This window comes from Nanorana parkeri, unplaced genomic scaffold (assembly GCF_000935625.1).
Source record: "Nanorana parkeri isolate BGI_ZX_2015 unplaced genomic scaffold, ASM93562v1 scaffold125, whole genome shotgun sequence".
Classification (NCBI taxonomy): Eukaryota; Metazoa; Chordata; class Amphibia; order Anura; family Dicroglossidae; genus Nanorana; species Nanorana parkeri.
Window position 1 is genome coordinate 1,587,583 of NW_017306393.1, and position 12,659 is coordinate 1,600,241.

The 12,659-nt window shown below is 40.8% G+C and overlaps 1 protein-coding gene across 1 annotated transcript in view; it reads left to right on the forward strand.

Annotated features, from left to right (window-relative positions):
* NEB (nebulin) overlaps nucleotides 1-12,659 on the forward strand; it is a 203,642-nt gene that overhangs the window by 174,344 nt on the left and 16,639 nt on the right. The window contains 7 exon segments of the mRNA XM_018553609.1: nucleotides 655-765; nucleotides 1,217-1,324; nucleotides 4,001-4,114; nucleotides 6,696-6,800; nucleotides 7,719-7,823; nucleotides 9,964-10,068; nucleotides 10,958-11,050. Coding sequence (XP_018409111.1) covers nucleotides 655-765; nucleotides 1,217-1,324; nucleotides 4,001-4,114; nucleotides 6,696-6,800; nucleotides 7,719-7,823; nucleotides 9,964-10,068; nucleotides 10,958-11,050 — 741 coding nt within the window.

Here is a 12,659-nt window from a genome sequence, read left to right on the forward strand (position 1 = left end):
AGTCCCTGCCCCCCCCCCCCCACAGTGCTAGTGTAAGGACTTACCTTAAATGATGCCTCTTAATTCGATCATCTTCTTTCCCTGAGTTTTTAGCTGTCCCTCCAGCGCTGGTGCGGGTCTCCGATCCAGTGCTGACTCCTCCGTCCTCCTCTTCTCTGATGTCCCACAGAGTCTGTGCGGGTGCACGCTGCTCCATAGACTTACCTTGTGTCTCTCCTCGTCTCCCGGTCGAACATCTGAAGTGCGCATGCGCCCGCCCCAAGATCATTTGCGGCCCCCCCAGAAATTTTCAGATGTTCGGACGGGAACGCGTGGTGGAGACACAGGTAAGTATTAACCCTTTGAAAAAGTTTTTTTACTGCTTGCTAGCTGTAGATATATGAAAAAACAAATGAGGGATTAATAACCCTTTCAGCTCTCAACCAAACTTTCAGGGCCTCAAATGGCTAGCTCTCATAGCTGAACATATGTGTAGCACCATGGCAACTGCATTCCAATTAGAGGTTAAGTTGGCACCTTCCCTGGCTGTAAAGGATAAGAGGTTGCAGTCCCGCTTTAACTAAAAAGTTAGATGTAATCAACTATAGTGCAAGATTAAGAAAAATCTTGTTAATGCAATACTGTGTGTGATATTTTTCTTCCTGCCTCTATTAGAAAGAATATAAGAAAGACTTGGAAGAATGTATTAAAGGCAAAAACCTTTCTGGCTTGGAGGTCACGCCATCAATGTTACATCTCAGACATGCTACAAAAATAGCAAGCGAGGTAGCATCTGCTCTACATTTCACCGCTGCAAAAAAATTATAATAATAACACTAATACCCCCTAAATGCCTTTATTTTTATATTGCTGTTTGATGTTTATCATTTGTTAATTTTTTGTCTTTTTTTGTAGTTGTGCTATTACACGGCAAACCCATTTTCAAAACAATTAACGTTCCACTTAATCTTTTAATTTTTTCCTCCAAATGTTGTAATGCACATCTTTTTATACACCTTTTTTTTATATAAATAACCCAAACAACATTGCCAAATTATATGTGTATTGTATCTTATAGCATAGTTTTGTTTTCTGTCTTAATTGTTTATTGCGCAGTCTGCGGTTTTTGTTTTTTTGTTTCTTGTATTCGTTTCTTGGATTCAGTGTTCAGTTTATATCTTTCCACATATTTGTTACTGGCTGTACATTAACTGTTATTTTATCCCTGGACTTGTAGAAAGTGTACAGAAAGGATCTGGTTGACACTATAGGACGGAACATGACAGTGATGGAGGAGACTCCTGAGCTTTTAAGAGCCAAGAATGCTACACAAATCTTAAATGAGGTATGATTATTCCTTTAATTCCCCTATGTCCGTTCTGGTTTTCCTGTAGGGATGTTGGATTCACGTACTGCTGAGGGATGGAGGGTTGTAAAAAGAAATAGGGTGTTACCTGGATCCTCGCTTTTTCTGGAAAATAGAACTCACTGGGGGGAATTTATCAAAGCAATTGCGACTGTTTTAGCCTCTTAGATAATGTTTTAATGTGCAAATCTGTTTAGTCGTTCCTTTTAACACGTGCACCCGTTTTGACCAGAGCTTGCACTATTTTCCTGATTGCGCCTGTTTTGAACATGTTTTGCGAAAAGTTCGCAACTATTAAGCCTTGTTCACACCAAATGCAGAGCAGATCCGGTCAGGTTTCTGCACACGCAGTGCAGTGGGTTGTGCCGCGTTTTTGATGCGTTTTTGATGCGTTCCGGGCCGTATTTGCTAAAAAAGTTTAACATGGGCTTTCAGGCACTTGCATGCGTTTTTGCATTTTGCATGCGTTTTTGATGTGTTCCAGAGCAGATCCAGAGCAGGTAAAATAGGGCTTGCCGCAGTTTTTTCACCTGCTCTGGATCTGGTCTGGATCCGCACGCTGCGATGTGAACTGGAGGTCAAAATACCATAGGAATACATTGGACGCAGTTTTGATCTGGTCTGCACCTGCTCTGGTCTGGATCTGCTCCGCGCTTGGTGTGAACAAGGCCTTAACATCTGAGCTTGTCCTGTGGCTGTCTTAAACTGGAGCATCACCTACCAAAACAATCGCTACTTAAGAAGTCCCCATGACCACTTCTTCAAGATGCGACAGTTAAGCTTTGTGCCTGGAGTTCCGAGTCTTCTTTCCTGGAGTCTATTGAATCTAATTTATGAACAACATTGCACTAGCAACATAAATCTGGCTCAAATATATCCCATGAAACCATATGCAAGTTCAAACACTCGTAATTGCTATGATAAATTCCCCCCGCTGTGTTTATCCTGTTTTGCATTAAAGGAAACCAGTGATAAAATAGATAGGCTGCCATTGCTGACTTTTTACTGGACAATCTAGTTACCTGGCGTTCATGCTGATCCTTTTAGATTTACTATCCACTATAAAACCATTATTAACATGGCAGCCAAGAATCATCACAGCAAACTATAAAGGTTAACTAGTGAGGACAGACATATCAGAGTCTCTATTACTGATTTGCTTTTTATTTGCACAGTCATGAGCTGTCGTCATGGTACTGTGAGGTTACCAGATTTTCTCCGGGGACACCCTACTGATCATGCCCACTTTGTAACCACACCCATTAAAGCGCACACACATTTAAGCCACACCCACAAAACTGCACCCCCCATTTTTAGCATGCCCTGAAACAATTGGTTACAGACTTCTGGAGGAGGAAGCAGACATTGAAGATGTAATGACAAAGTGCCCAGGGCACTATAATGAATAAATAATGTGGCGCACAGTGCACCGCGGCGAATCATGTATGCAGTCAAATTGAGCTAACAGTGGGAGCGGCTGAAGATGCACGGTTAAATAAAACCTGAACTTACTATACTATGGGTCAAGCATGTGTAATGCACAGAGAGAAGGGATCAGGAGTGTATAACGCACGGATTTCAAGGGGTCGAGAGTGCATAATGCAGGGGTCAGGAGTGTGTAACACGGAACACAGGGGTCAAGAGTGCATGGAGCAGAAAGCAGGAATCAGGAGTATGTACATACAGAGTGCAGGGGTCAGGAGTAGGTAACACATGGAGTACAGGGGTCATCAGTAGGTAACGCATGGAGTACAGGGGTCGTCAGTAGGTAACGCATGGAGAACGGGGGTCATCAGTAGGTAACGCATGGAGAACAGAGGTCATCAGTAGGTAACGCATGGAGAACAGGGGTCATCAGTAGGTAACGCATGGAGCACAGGGGTCATCAGTAGGTAACGCATGGAGAACAGGGGTCATGATTAGGTAATGCATGGAGAACAGTGGTCATGATTAGGTAATGCATGGAGTATAGAGGCCATGAGTAGGTAATGCATGGAGTACAGGGGCCATGAGTAGGTAATGCATGGTGTACAGTGGTCACCAGTAGGTAACGCATGGAGTAAAGGGGTCATGAGTAGGGTACAGTAGCAAGTAACGCAGAGTTCAGAGCTCAGTAGTAAATAAAAAAGGGTTTAGTAGAAATGCAGGGTTCCAGGGTCAGTAGTAAGTCATGCAGGGTTCAGGGGGACTGACATTCACCGCTCCCTGCAGGGAGATGATCGGGAAGTGAGCGAGCAACGTTATGTGTTCTCTTACTTCCCGATCAATAGAGCCGACCTGTGACAGCTTCATTGTCACAGGTCGGCTTGAATGATGTGTTTTTCTCTCACCCCATAATTCTCCTTTAATTTGTGTATTTAGCTGATTGCCGGGAGTTCAAGTTTAGGGTGTTTACGTAATTAGTAAACTTTCAAACACAAGAACACAACAGAAACAAACAAGTGTCCATCTGTGGTAACTGCTATAGAAGCTACAGTATAATGACTATGAATTCATTTTTCTATTGGTAAATGAGAAATTGATACTTATGGTGGTAACATGAAATAAAAAACATCTTCGGAGGTCTCTGTAAAATGTTGGTTTGGCTACCATGTTGTACAGTAAATAGATCAGATTGTATCAATTGCATAATGTATGTATTGGCTTTTATTACAGAAAGAGTATAAGAAAACTCTGGAACTGGAAATTAAAGGAAGAGGTCTAACAGGATTGGTCTTGGAAACTCCAGATTTCCAGAGAGCAAAGAATGCTACTGACATTGCCAGCCAGGTAATTGTTGCGGTCTGCAGAAAATTATATTTACCAGCTTCTGCTTCGTGAAGTTTAGCCTTTAGAGTTCTGAAACCTGATTTGAATAGCGGTTGCTGTGTTTTTTGTTTAGTGTTCTAAAAAGAGTTTTGGGATTGTGACTCATGACCATAGTGCATAATAATTTCTTGAGATGTGTAGTAAAGACCACAGTTTCCATAATTTATCAGAAGATGGGATCCACCACTGTTTTGCTTGGTCCAAAATGGAGGCTTGGTAGTATTTGGCTACATCAGGGGGTCCAATGCCTGCTGGAGATCGCAAAGCATATAAACAGGACTTAGGAATGCGTGTTTTTTTTAACTCCCTCTATAAAAGAATGTATGACCTGCTGGAGCACAGAACAAGTACAGAATATGGGGGAGGATAAACATTTTAACCAGTGCCATTCTTCCGGCCCAGGAGGCTGAGGTGCACTGTAGATCCTTGTAAAGGTCATGAATTTTGACCACAAGTACGGTATAGTTAATAGGGAATAGCTTTGAACTGGGAAGGTCAAGTTAATTTCTATGTATTTAAGGGAGGCAGTGGGAGCCCATGAAAAAGGAGAAACACAAATAATACTAACTTGAGGCTGAGGCAGTAAATTGATTGCCAACATTTGAGATTTGGAGTTAACTTTATATAAGGAGATGTTCCCAAAGTTAGTCAAAATGTCTTGTAATGCAGGGAGGGAATGCAGGGTACTGATTAAGGAAATTATTACATTGTCTGTATACAGGCCTATCATGTGTTCTGTGCCATTCATAATGAGCCCGGTAATTGTAGTGAATGTATGAATTATTTTCGCAAGGGGTTCCATAACCAATGTGAAAATCAGTGGTGACGGAGGACAGTCTTGTCTAGTACCATTAGTAATATTGAACAATGCTGACAGTAGGCCAACGTCCATATCCAGGTGCTGGGATTGCTGTTTAGCGCATCAATGGCCAGGCCACCTCTCAGATAGCAAGGATAACTTGCCATAAACTTGTGTCGGGGTTAAATTGTAATTCTTGTTAACTTACTGCACACATTCCCTGGCAAGTTGTAGACTTGCAGAACACTCGCAGCACAAGTTCTAGTTGACAAGTTTTGAATTTATAGCAAATTGGCTTGGCAAGTCTACAGCAAGAGTCCTTGCAGGTCTTAAGGTGCCCATACACCTGCTGATTATTGTACGATAATCGCGGGTGATCGCGCGAACGTATGATTATCGGCAGGTGTATGGAAGGTGTATGGAAGGTGTATGGAAGGTGTATGGAAGGTGTATGGAAGGTGTATGGAAGGTGTATGGAAGGTGTCGAAATTATTTTCGCAAGGGGTTCCATAACCAATGTGAAAATCAGTGGTGACGGAGGACAGTCTTGTCTAGTACCATTAGTAATATTGAACAATGCTGACAGTAGGCCAACGTCCATATCCAGGTGCTGGGATTGCTGTTTAGCGCATCAATGGCCAGGCCACCTCTCAGATAGCAAGGATAACTTGCCATAAACTTGTGTCGGGGTTAAATTGTAATTCTTGTTAACTTACTGCACACATTCCCTGGCAAGTTGTAGACTTGCAGAACACTCGCAGCACAAGTTCTAGTTGACAAGTTTTGAATTTATAGCAAATTGGCTTGGCAAGTCTACAGCAAGAGTCCTTGCAGGTCTTAAGGTGCCCATACACCTGCTGATTATTGTACGATAATCGCGGGTGATCGCGCGAACGTATGATTATCGGCAGGTGTATGGAAGGTGTATGGAAGGTGTATGGAAGGTGTATGGAAGGTGTATGGAAGGTGTATGGAAGGTGTATGGAAGGTGTATGGAAGGTGTCGCACATCTTTCTTCGCACATCTTTCTACACACATCTTCTTCCGAGCACGCTTGAAGACCTGCCGAAAACCGTAAGATTTTTGGCGGGTTAGTGGCGTGCTCGGAAGACAAATGCCGAACGGGCAGTTCAGCATTGAAATCATCGGAAGCCCTTTCCCCAGCAGGGCGGGCTTGCGATGATCGCAAGTACGATCTGCCTGTCCAAGATGGGCAGATGGTACGAGATTTTAATTACCTTACAACCATCGCATAACGAAAGTCGTGCGATGGTTGTAAGGTGTATGGCCATCTTAAGCAAGAGCTCTGCAAGTGTACAGCACTTTTGCAAAGCATGTTGATCTGGAGACTTGCAATGCAGTCTTGCTGTAATTGTGCAACAAACTTGTGACGCTTGGCATATCTAGCAATAGTTTAGCAAGTCATTTTCACACTAGCAGCTCAATTGCTTGCTATCTGGGCTGTGAGATCGAATTTCTGCAGAACTTCTTTCAAGTACCCCTTAAGTAATAAACTGTATTGATATAAGTGATTCTGCGCTGGACCTAGAAAAGTGTATAAGTGCAAGTGTGCCAATTTAGTTTGAAGGCTGCAGCAAAATCGACCGTGGGGTCAAAACAAATAACTTACAAATTATGCAGCGTCCGCAACATATAATGTGTTGAATATCATAAACCCTAAAATTAATTAAATATAAATATAAGATAATTCTAATAAATAAAACTGTATTACTCTCCCAACAGATAAAATATAAACAATCCGCAGAAATGGAAAAGGCCTGTTTCACAAGTGTTGTGGATACACCAGAAATTATCCATGCTCAGCAAGTCAAAAATCTTTCCAGTCAAGTGAGTATATACTCCATTTTTAATATACTCCAAATAAAAATTTCTATAGCTGTTTTTGCTCTTCTCTAACTATGGAAATGTATTCACATAGTATGTACTGTATTTGTTTTGTTCAATAATCACTGAAAATATTAATATAGAACTCTAAGGGGCTGATGTATTAACGTTCCATCAAGTGTATAGTTGGGCGAATGCCATTCGCATGATGTTCACGCTACTAGATGGTGCCCCGGAGTCATAGCTAGGGCACATAGGAAACAGTTATTTTCTATGTGCTCCGTTCACACCAGAAAGCGGGTGTGATGTTCATTTTTCTGCAGCGCACTGATTGCACCTCGGGTCACCACAGCACAGTGCACCTTGGTGCTGTACGTAGACCTGAGTGGAGTGTACAAAAAAGTAAACAGTGTGATGCAGCATCACACCGCTCTCCGCAGAACCTCATACAGCTCACTAGTCCGCACGCTAAAACTCAGTCAGGGGAATTTATCAAAACTGCAGCAGCTGTGCATTGCAACCAATCAGCTTCTCTCTTTCATTTTCAAATCTTAACTGAAGAAACTGAAACAAATGAGCTGGTTGTCCTGTGCAACTGCTCCAGATTTTGTTTGCTCCTGTATTGATAAATTCCCATCAGTGTGTTTTCACTCCGATCATGTCCCCGTGTCCTCTTCTTCCTGTGGTGACAGTGAGTGGTCCTTAGTGATGTAAAAAACATCGCTACATAATGATTGTGTCAATGTTCTGTGCATCACCTCATTTAAGCCCAGGCAGCTTGAGGATGCCCCCCTAGCATGCCCTTGACGCAATAGGCCCATAGGAAGTGTGTTGAATTATGAAGTTTTAACTTTTATGATTTTTGATTCCTGCTTTCATTACTATTATTTATTCTCACATTTTATGCTTTATGTCATGCAGAAAAAATACAAAGAGGAGGCAGAGAGAACCAGGTCTTGTTACGTGTCGGTATTTGACACACCTGAAATGCACAGAGTCCGTGAAAACCAGAAGAACTTCAGCACGGTAAGTCGTTTATCTCTCCTACGATTGCGTTTTGTGTGCTGAAAGGTGTTTGAGAAGAGAGAAAAAATGGAAAAGCAAATACAGCACTCATCTCTCACTTTTGCAGTAGAGTCCAGACCTAGGCATCTATCCTGAGCACATGTACTGGCCTAAGGATGGGCAGTTGTATTTTCCATGGCTGGACCTTGTACATGTGAAGTGACTACAGAGGACGCTGAAGGATGAACACTTTATCAGGCCAGCTGGGTACAGAAAACCGCCCATAAGCTGGGTACAAATGGAGCGTATTTTGGCAGATTCAGCAGGGATTCACTCTGTGACCCTATCCCCTTTACAGTAGTTGATCATTAGATCAACCTTTGCCGAAGGAACATGTTGGAAATTTCTCGGCTGAACGGTGCATACAGCTAATCAAGCAAGCACTGTTTGGGTAATCTGACAGCGTCCGGCGCCGCTGTCAGGATACAAAGCTCACAGCAATACAGTATATACCCTACTTTAGTCTGCACTTCATTTCTCTTCTACTGTTCAGAAATTTGATGAGGCAGGTAGGTGGTGGTGGTGTGTGAGGGGGGAAGGGGGGGGGGATTCTAATGATAAAAGTATAGTCATCCTTTTGGATGTTCATAACAAATGTCTTATAGTACTTTTCACTGTTCTCAACATACATTTCTTACACGTGATTTGCAAATCAACATTAATTGTTGCTGATTATGACAAGATACTGCCTTTTTCTGAGGTCTCTCATACAAGAGAAATCTGATATATGTGACCTCAGTTATAATATTGTTGAATATTTTTGCCACGAGGCAATAAAAACCTATTCATGCATTGTAACATAAAAAAACATAAAAAAAACTATCATTCCTAAAATTGTAAATTGCAATTGTGTTATCAGACACAACGCCAGCCAAAGCTCACATTCCATTTTGGCACGGCTGATTACATGAGTACATGAGTACATTGAATGGTAAAGCAATTCCAACTAGAATTTCAAACCCCCCATCCAACAAAGTTAACACACTCTCTGAATCGATTCTACATAATGTAAAACAACCAAATAATTGGGGAATCCAGTTTTGATAACGTTACACCTTTGTTGTGGTCTTGTGGGATGGGGAGAGTCACAAAATACTGTAGGGAAATCTCACTGTTGGAGTTTTTAAGATATATGAGAAGCTAGCAGATAATTCTTCACCCCTGTGCCCATCAAAAAGTGCAGGCGGTGCTGTGTGGAGTTGGCGTCTTTCATTGTTTATGATCTTACAAGGACTTTCAAAATTCCTGCATGGAAAATGCGTATAAGGGTCAGTCTGCATATTTAGATGGTTTCACCCAAAGAAACCTGAAAGGCCAAGTTAGGAGACATTTTTGAACTTTTTTGATTACATAAAATGTAATCATTTGTTATAGTGTAATGAACAAAAGAATTGAAGCTAATGCCCCAACTTTATTGCTGGGGTACTTCCTCATACAGCCACTTCAGTTATAATTCATTAGGAAATGCTGCCCGCTAACTGTTATAGTGGCATAATTTCTTGTTGAGAAGACCAGTCACCCAAACTGGCTAGCTGTGTGCTGATTGATCTCCTCAATGCCCACCCTAGCTCTGCGGGGTGTGCTCATGTCATGTAGGATGCCCTGCAGACTCCATCTACCTGTGCCACTAAAAGTGGAGGGTTAGGGCACCAGGAATTTTTGTATGACAAAACTTCTGCTTTTGTATGCCAAAGGCAGAAGTCATTTAGAGTCTCATCAATGTTCCAGTCATTGGAAGGCCATAATCAAGACAGGTAAACTAATAGTCCTAAGACCTCTTTGCTAACTGTCAGCTATGTTCGGAAAATTTGTTCAAATGTTGATTTCCCGTCTCTACAACTGACTGAAAATGGTTGTGCTAAGTGAAACGTAATACATTTGTGTTGATACAAACGTACTGTTGTCTTTTTCATTAAAAAAAGTATTCTTTTAAAATGGGAATACTTTATTATTATTTATGTTAAGTCTGTAAACTTCAGTGTTCTGATTTTGATCTTGATCTTCCTCTAATAGCCACATTCTTGACAGCCCTACACTTCTCATACTCTAGAATTGTGTTCTTTTCAAATGAACCTTAACAATGTCTACTCTTTTCTTATAGCTACAGTACCAAGGTGACCTTAAACAAATTAAAGGAACAGTCACAGGGGTTAAAGACACGCCAGAAATTCTGCGTGTTAAAGAAAATCAAAAGAATTTCAGCTCGGTATTTTCTTTTTTTAAGATTATTTCAAAATGTTCTAACACAAATAATACCATAATAAAAGAAACGTAATCTAACCTAGACATCTTCAGCACAAGCTAACATTAACGGCCATTGATAATAAGCTACTGCTTCCTCTGCCTGCAGTATATAAACCCCTTACCAACCTATCCCAAGAGGCGATGTTATAGTGATATGACATATTTTGGGGTCTGATCAAAATTGTCTTAAGTCCTATATGTGTATTTTGTGGTGAGTCTTTTTGTGTTGGGTCTTTTTTTTATTATTTTAAAATGGAACTTCTACCAAAAAAAGTTTAGTTTGGATAGTGTAGAAGGATGATATTCTTTGCCAGGTCATTATTGTTGTCTGTGCTCCCATCAGGAAAATGTCACCTCATGTTTCAAAGATACAAAGGACATTGATATGGACTGTTTCCCATCTCAGGGCTTCATTCTGCATCAGTTTCTTAGCAATACAAATCTGATTGACAACATATTCCTTTCCTCAGCTATCCAAACTAAAAAGAAAAGTTCTGTATGGAGTCTCACTTTTGTTCGAATTGTATTGTCTTTGCCTGTTTTACCATTGTGTTTGTAAATGTCAAGCATTCGTTTTTTACATGTACGATATATTAAATGTTTACCATTTCTCTTTATCTTAAATTAGTTAACAATAGCATAATAAGCTGAGAACAGCAGCTTCCAGGATAACTAAATTAACATCAGCCATGCTGCTCCTGCAGATAAAATTGTAATTGTTTCAAATTCTGAATCTTTAAAAGGTTGGATGTGTTAATGCTATTCTTTTCACCAGTGTCGAGCCTTAAATCAACCACAACAAAACCCAAAATCTTGTTTATTAACCTGTTACCTTGATTCTAACTTACAAGATACTGTACAAAGATGAAGTTGGAACAGGAATATCTATTGGGCACACCCCAGAGATGGAGAGAATTAAAAGAACGCAGGATGCCATTAGCACGGTACAGACAATAATAAAAACAAATAAAAAATATAACAATAATAATATTGCTATAGTAATCATTCAAGCTTTCTAGCTGCCCCCTTCTAATAACTCCCTAAATGCCTTCATATGATCTAACAATTACTAAGATAGAAAGGTTGTCTACTTAATAACTAGCATTATATTAACATTCTCTAAACAAGATTCACAAGTATAAAATAATGTCTAAAAAATTCTAAACATATATGTGTAAAGTATTTTATAGCCATTCACATTGATTAATATATTCAAATATAATACTACGTACTACTTAACACAAATAATGCTAACAAGATTTATCTTGAACTGATATTGACATTCATCTTCATTATTATGTTTTAATAAAATGAGAAACTATATTTGGGTAACGAGTACATTAATACAAATGAATAGTTGCTCTGAAATGAATGTTTAGGGCCCCTTTCACACAGGCTGATTAGGAGAGTATCCGTGCACCGATGTGACATCCGTGTCCATACAGTTTATTCCTCCATCTTGTGGTGGAGAAAAAAAACTGCAATTACCGGACCCCATATCTGTCTTTGGGGAATCAAATGTAAACGGACATCAGATTACCCCAAATCCGGCATGATCCGCTACGGCGAAACAAATCTCTGATTAATTTGTTGTTTTGTACCTGGCCGGAGTCAGGGGTAACACGGCTGCCCATAGACTTACATTGGGCATCCAGTTTTTCAAGCGTACCCAATCGGACCGGCCATATGAAAGGGACCTAAAGGGTTTATTAAACAATAAAAGCCATTTTGTAATGAATATTATGGTGTCATGTAAAATCAGCTATTTGAAAGTCAGACTTAAACCTCGTCTAAACAATTTAAAGTACAACGTAGAACTATGGCCAGGCTATAGATATTCCAATATTACATATTTTATTCAGCAAGCTGCAAATAAACTTTAAAAAAAGCCCTCACTCACCTCTGTAATTGCAGCCAGTTTAAAGTTTCCAGCAGCAGCTTTTTAGGTTTACTTTCTTTCTACTTTCTTTGGGTATCTAAGCTCACACTCGCAAGCAGTGGGTTGGCTGGCTGCCGACTATCTTATCTCTAATGTAAACAAGTGCTGAGACCCAGGAAGGTGAAATAAGGAAAGTGCTGAGACACGAGTTGAACACATTTAGTGCTTCTATTGTGAACTTTGAGTATGAATTGCTCCTTAGTGCGTGTACCTACAGAGGTCAGTGAGGGCTTATTTGTAAAGCTTATTTACTGTTAGTTAAGAATATGTAAATATATTGAGTGCCCCAGGAAAATAAAACAGGCCTGTCCTAATATAAGGAGGCAAGAGTGGTCATATAAAGGCGCCTACCTTTATATGACCACTCCAGTGGCGTAACAACCGGGGGTGCGGGGGTGTCACTTGCCCCGGGCGCAGGACTGAGGGGGGGCGCCGTCACGACCCCCGCTAAACGAAGCCATGGCTCCCTCTCCCTGACACGATCACCTGGCTGTCATCGGGCGGCCGCTCGCTCTTCCGAGGCCACTGCGGGCACTTGACTCCTTATGTTAGTTTAATTTTTTTAGAGAGACCACAAACCTTATTCTAATTGAATTTGTTGAAATGGATCATGG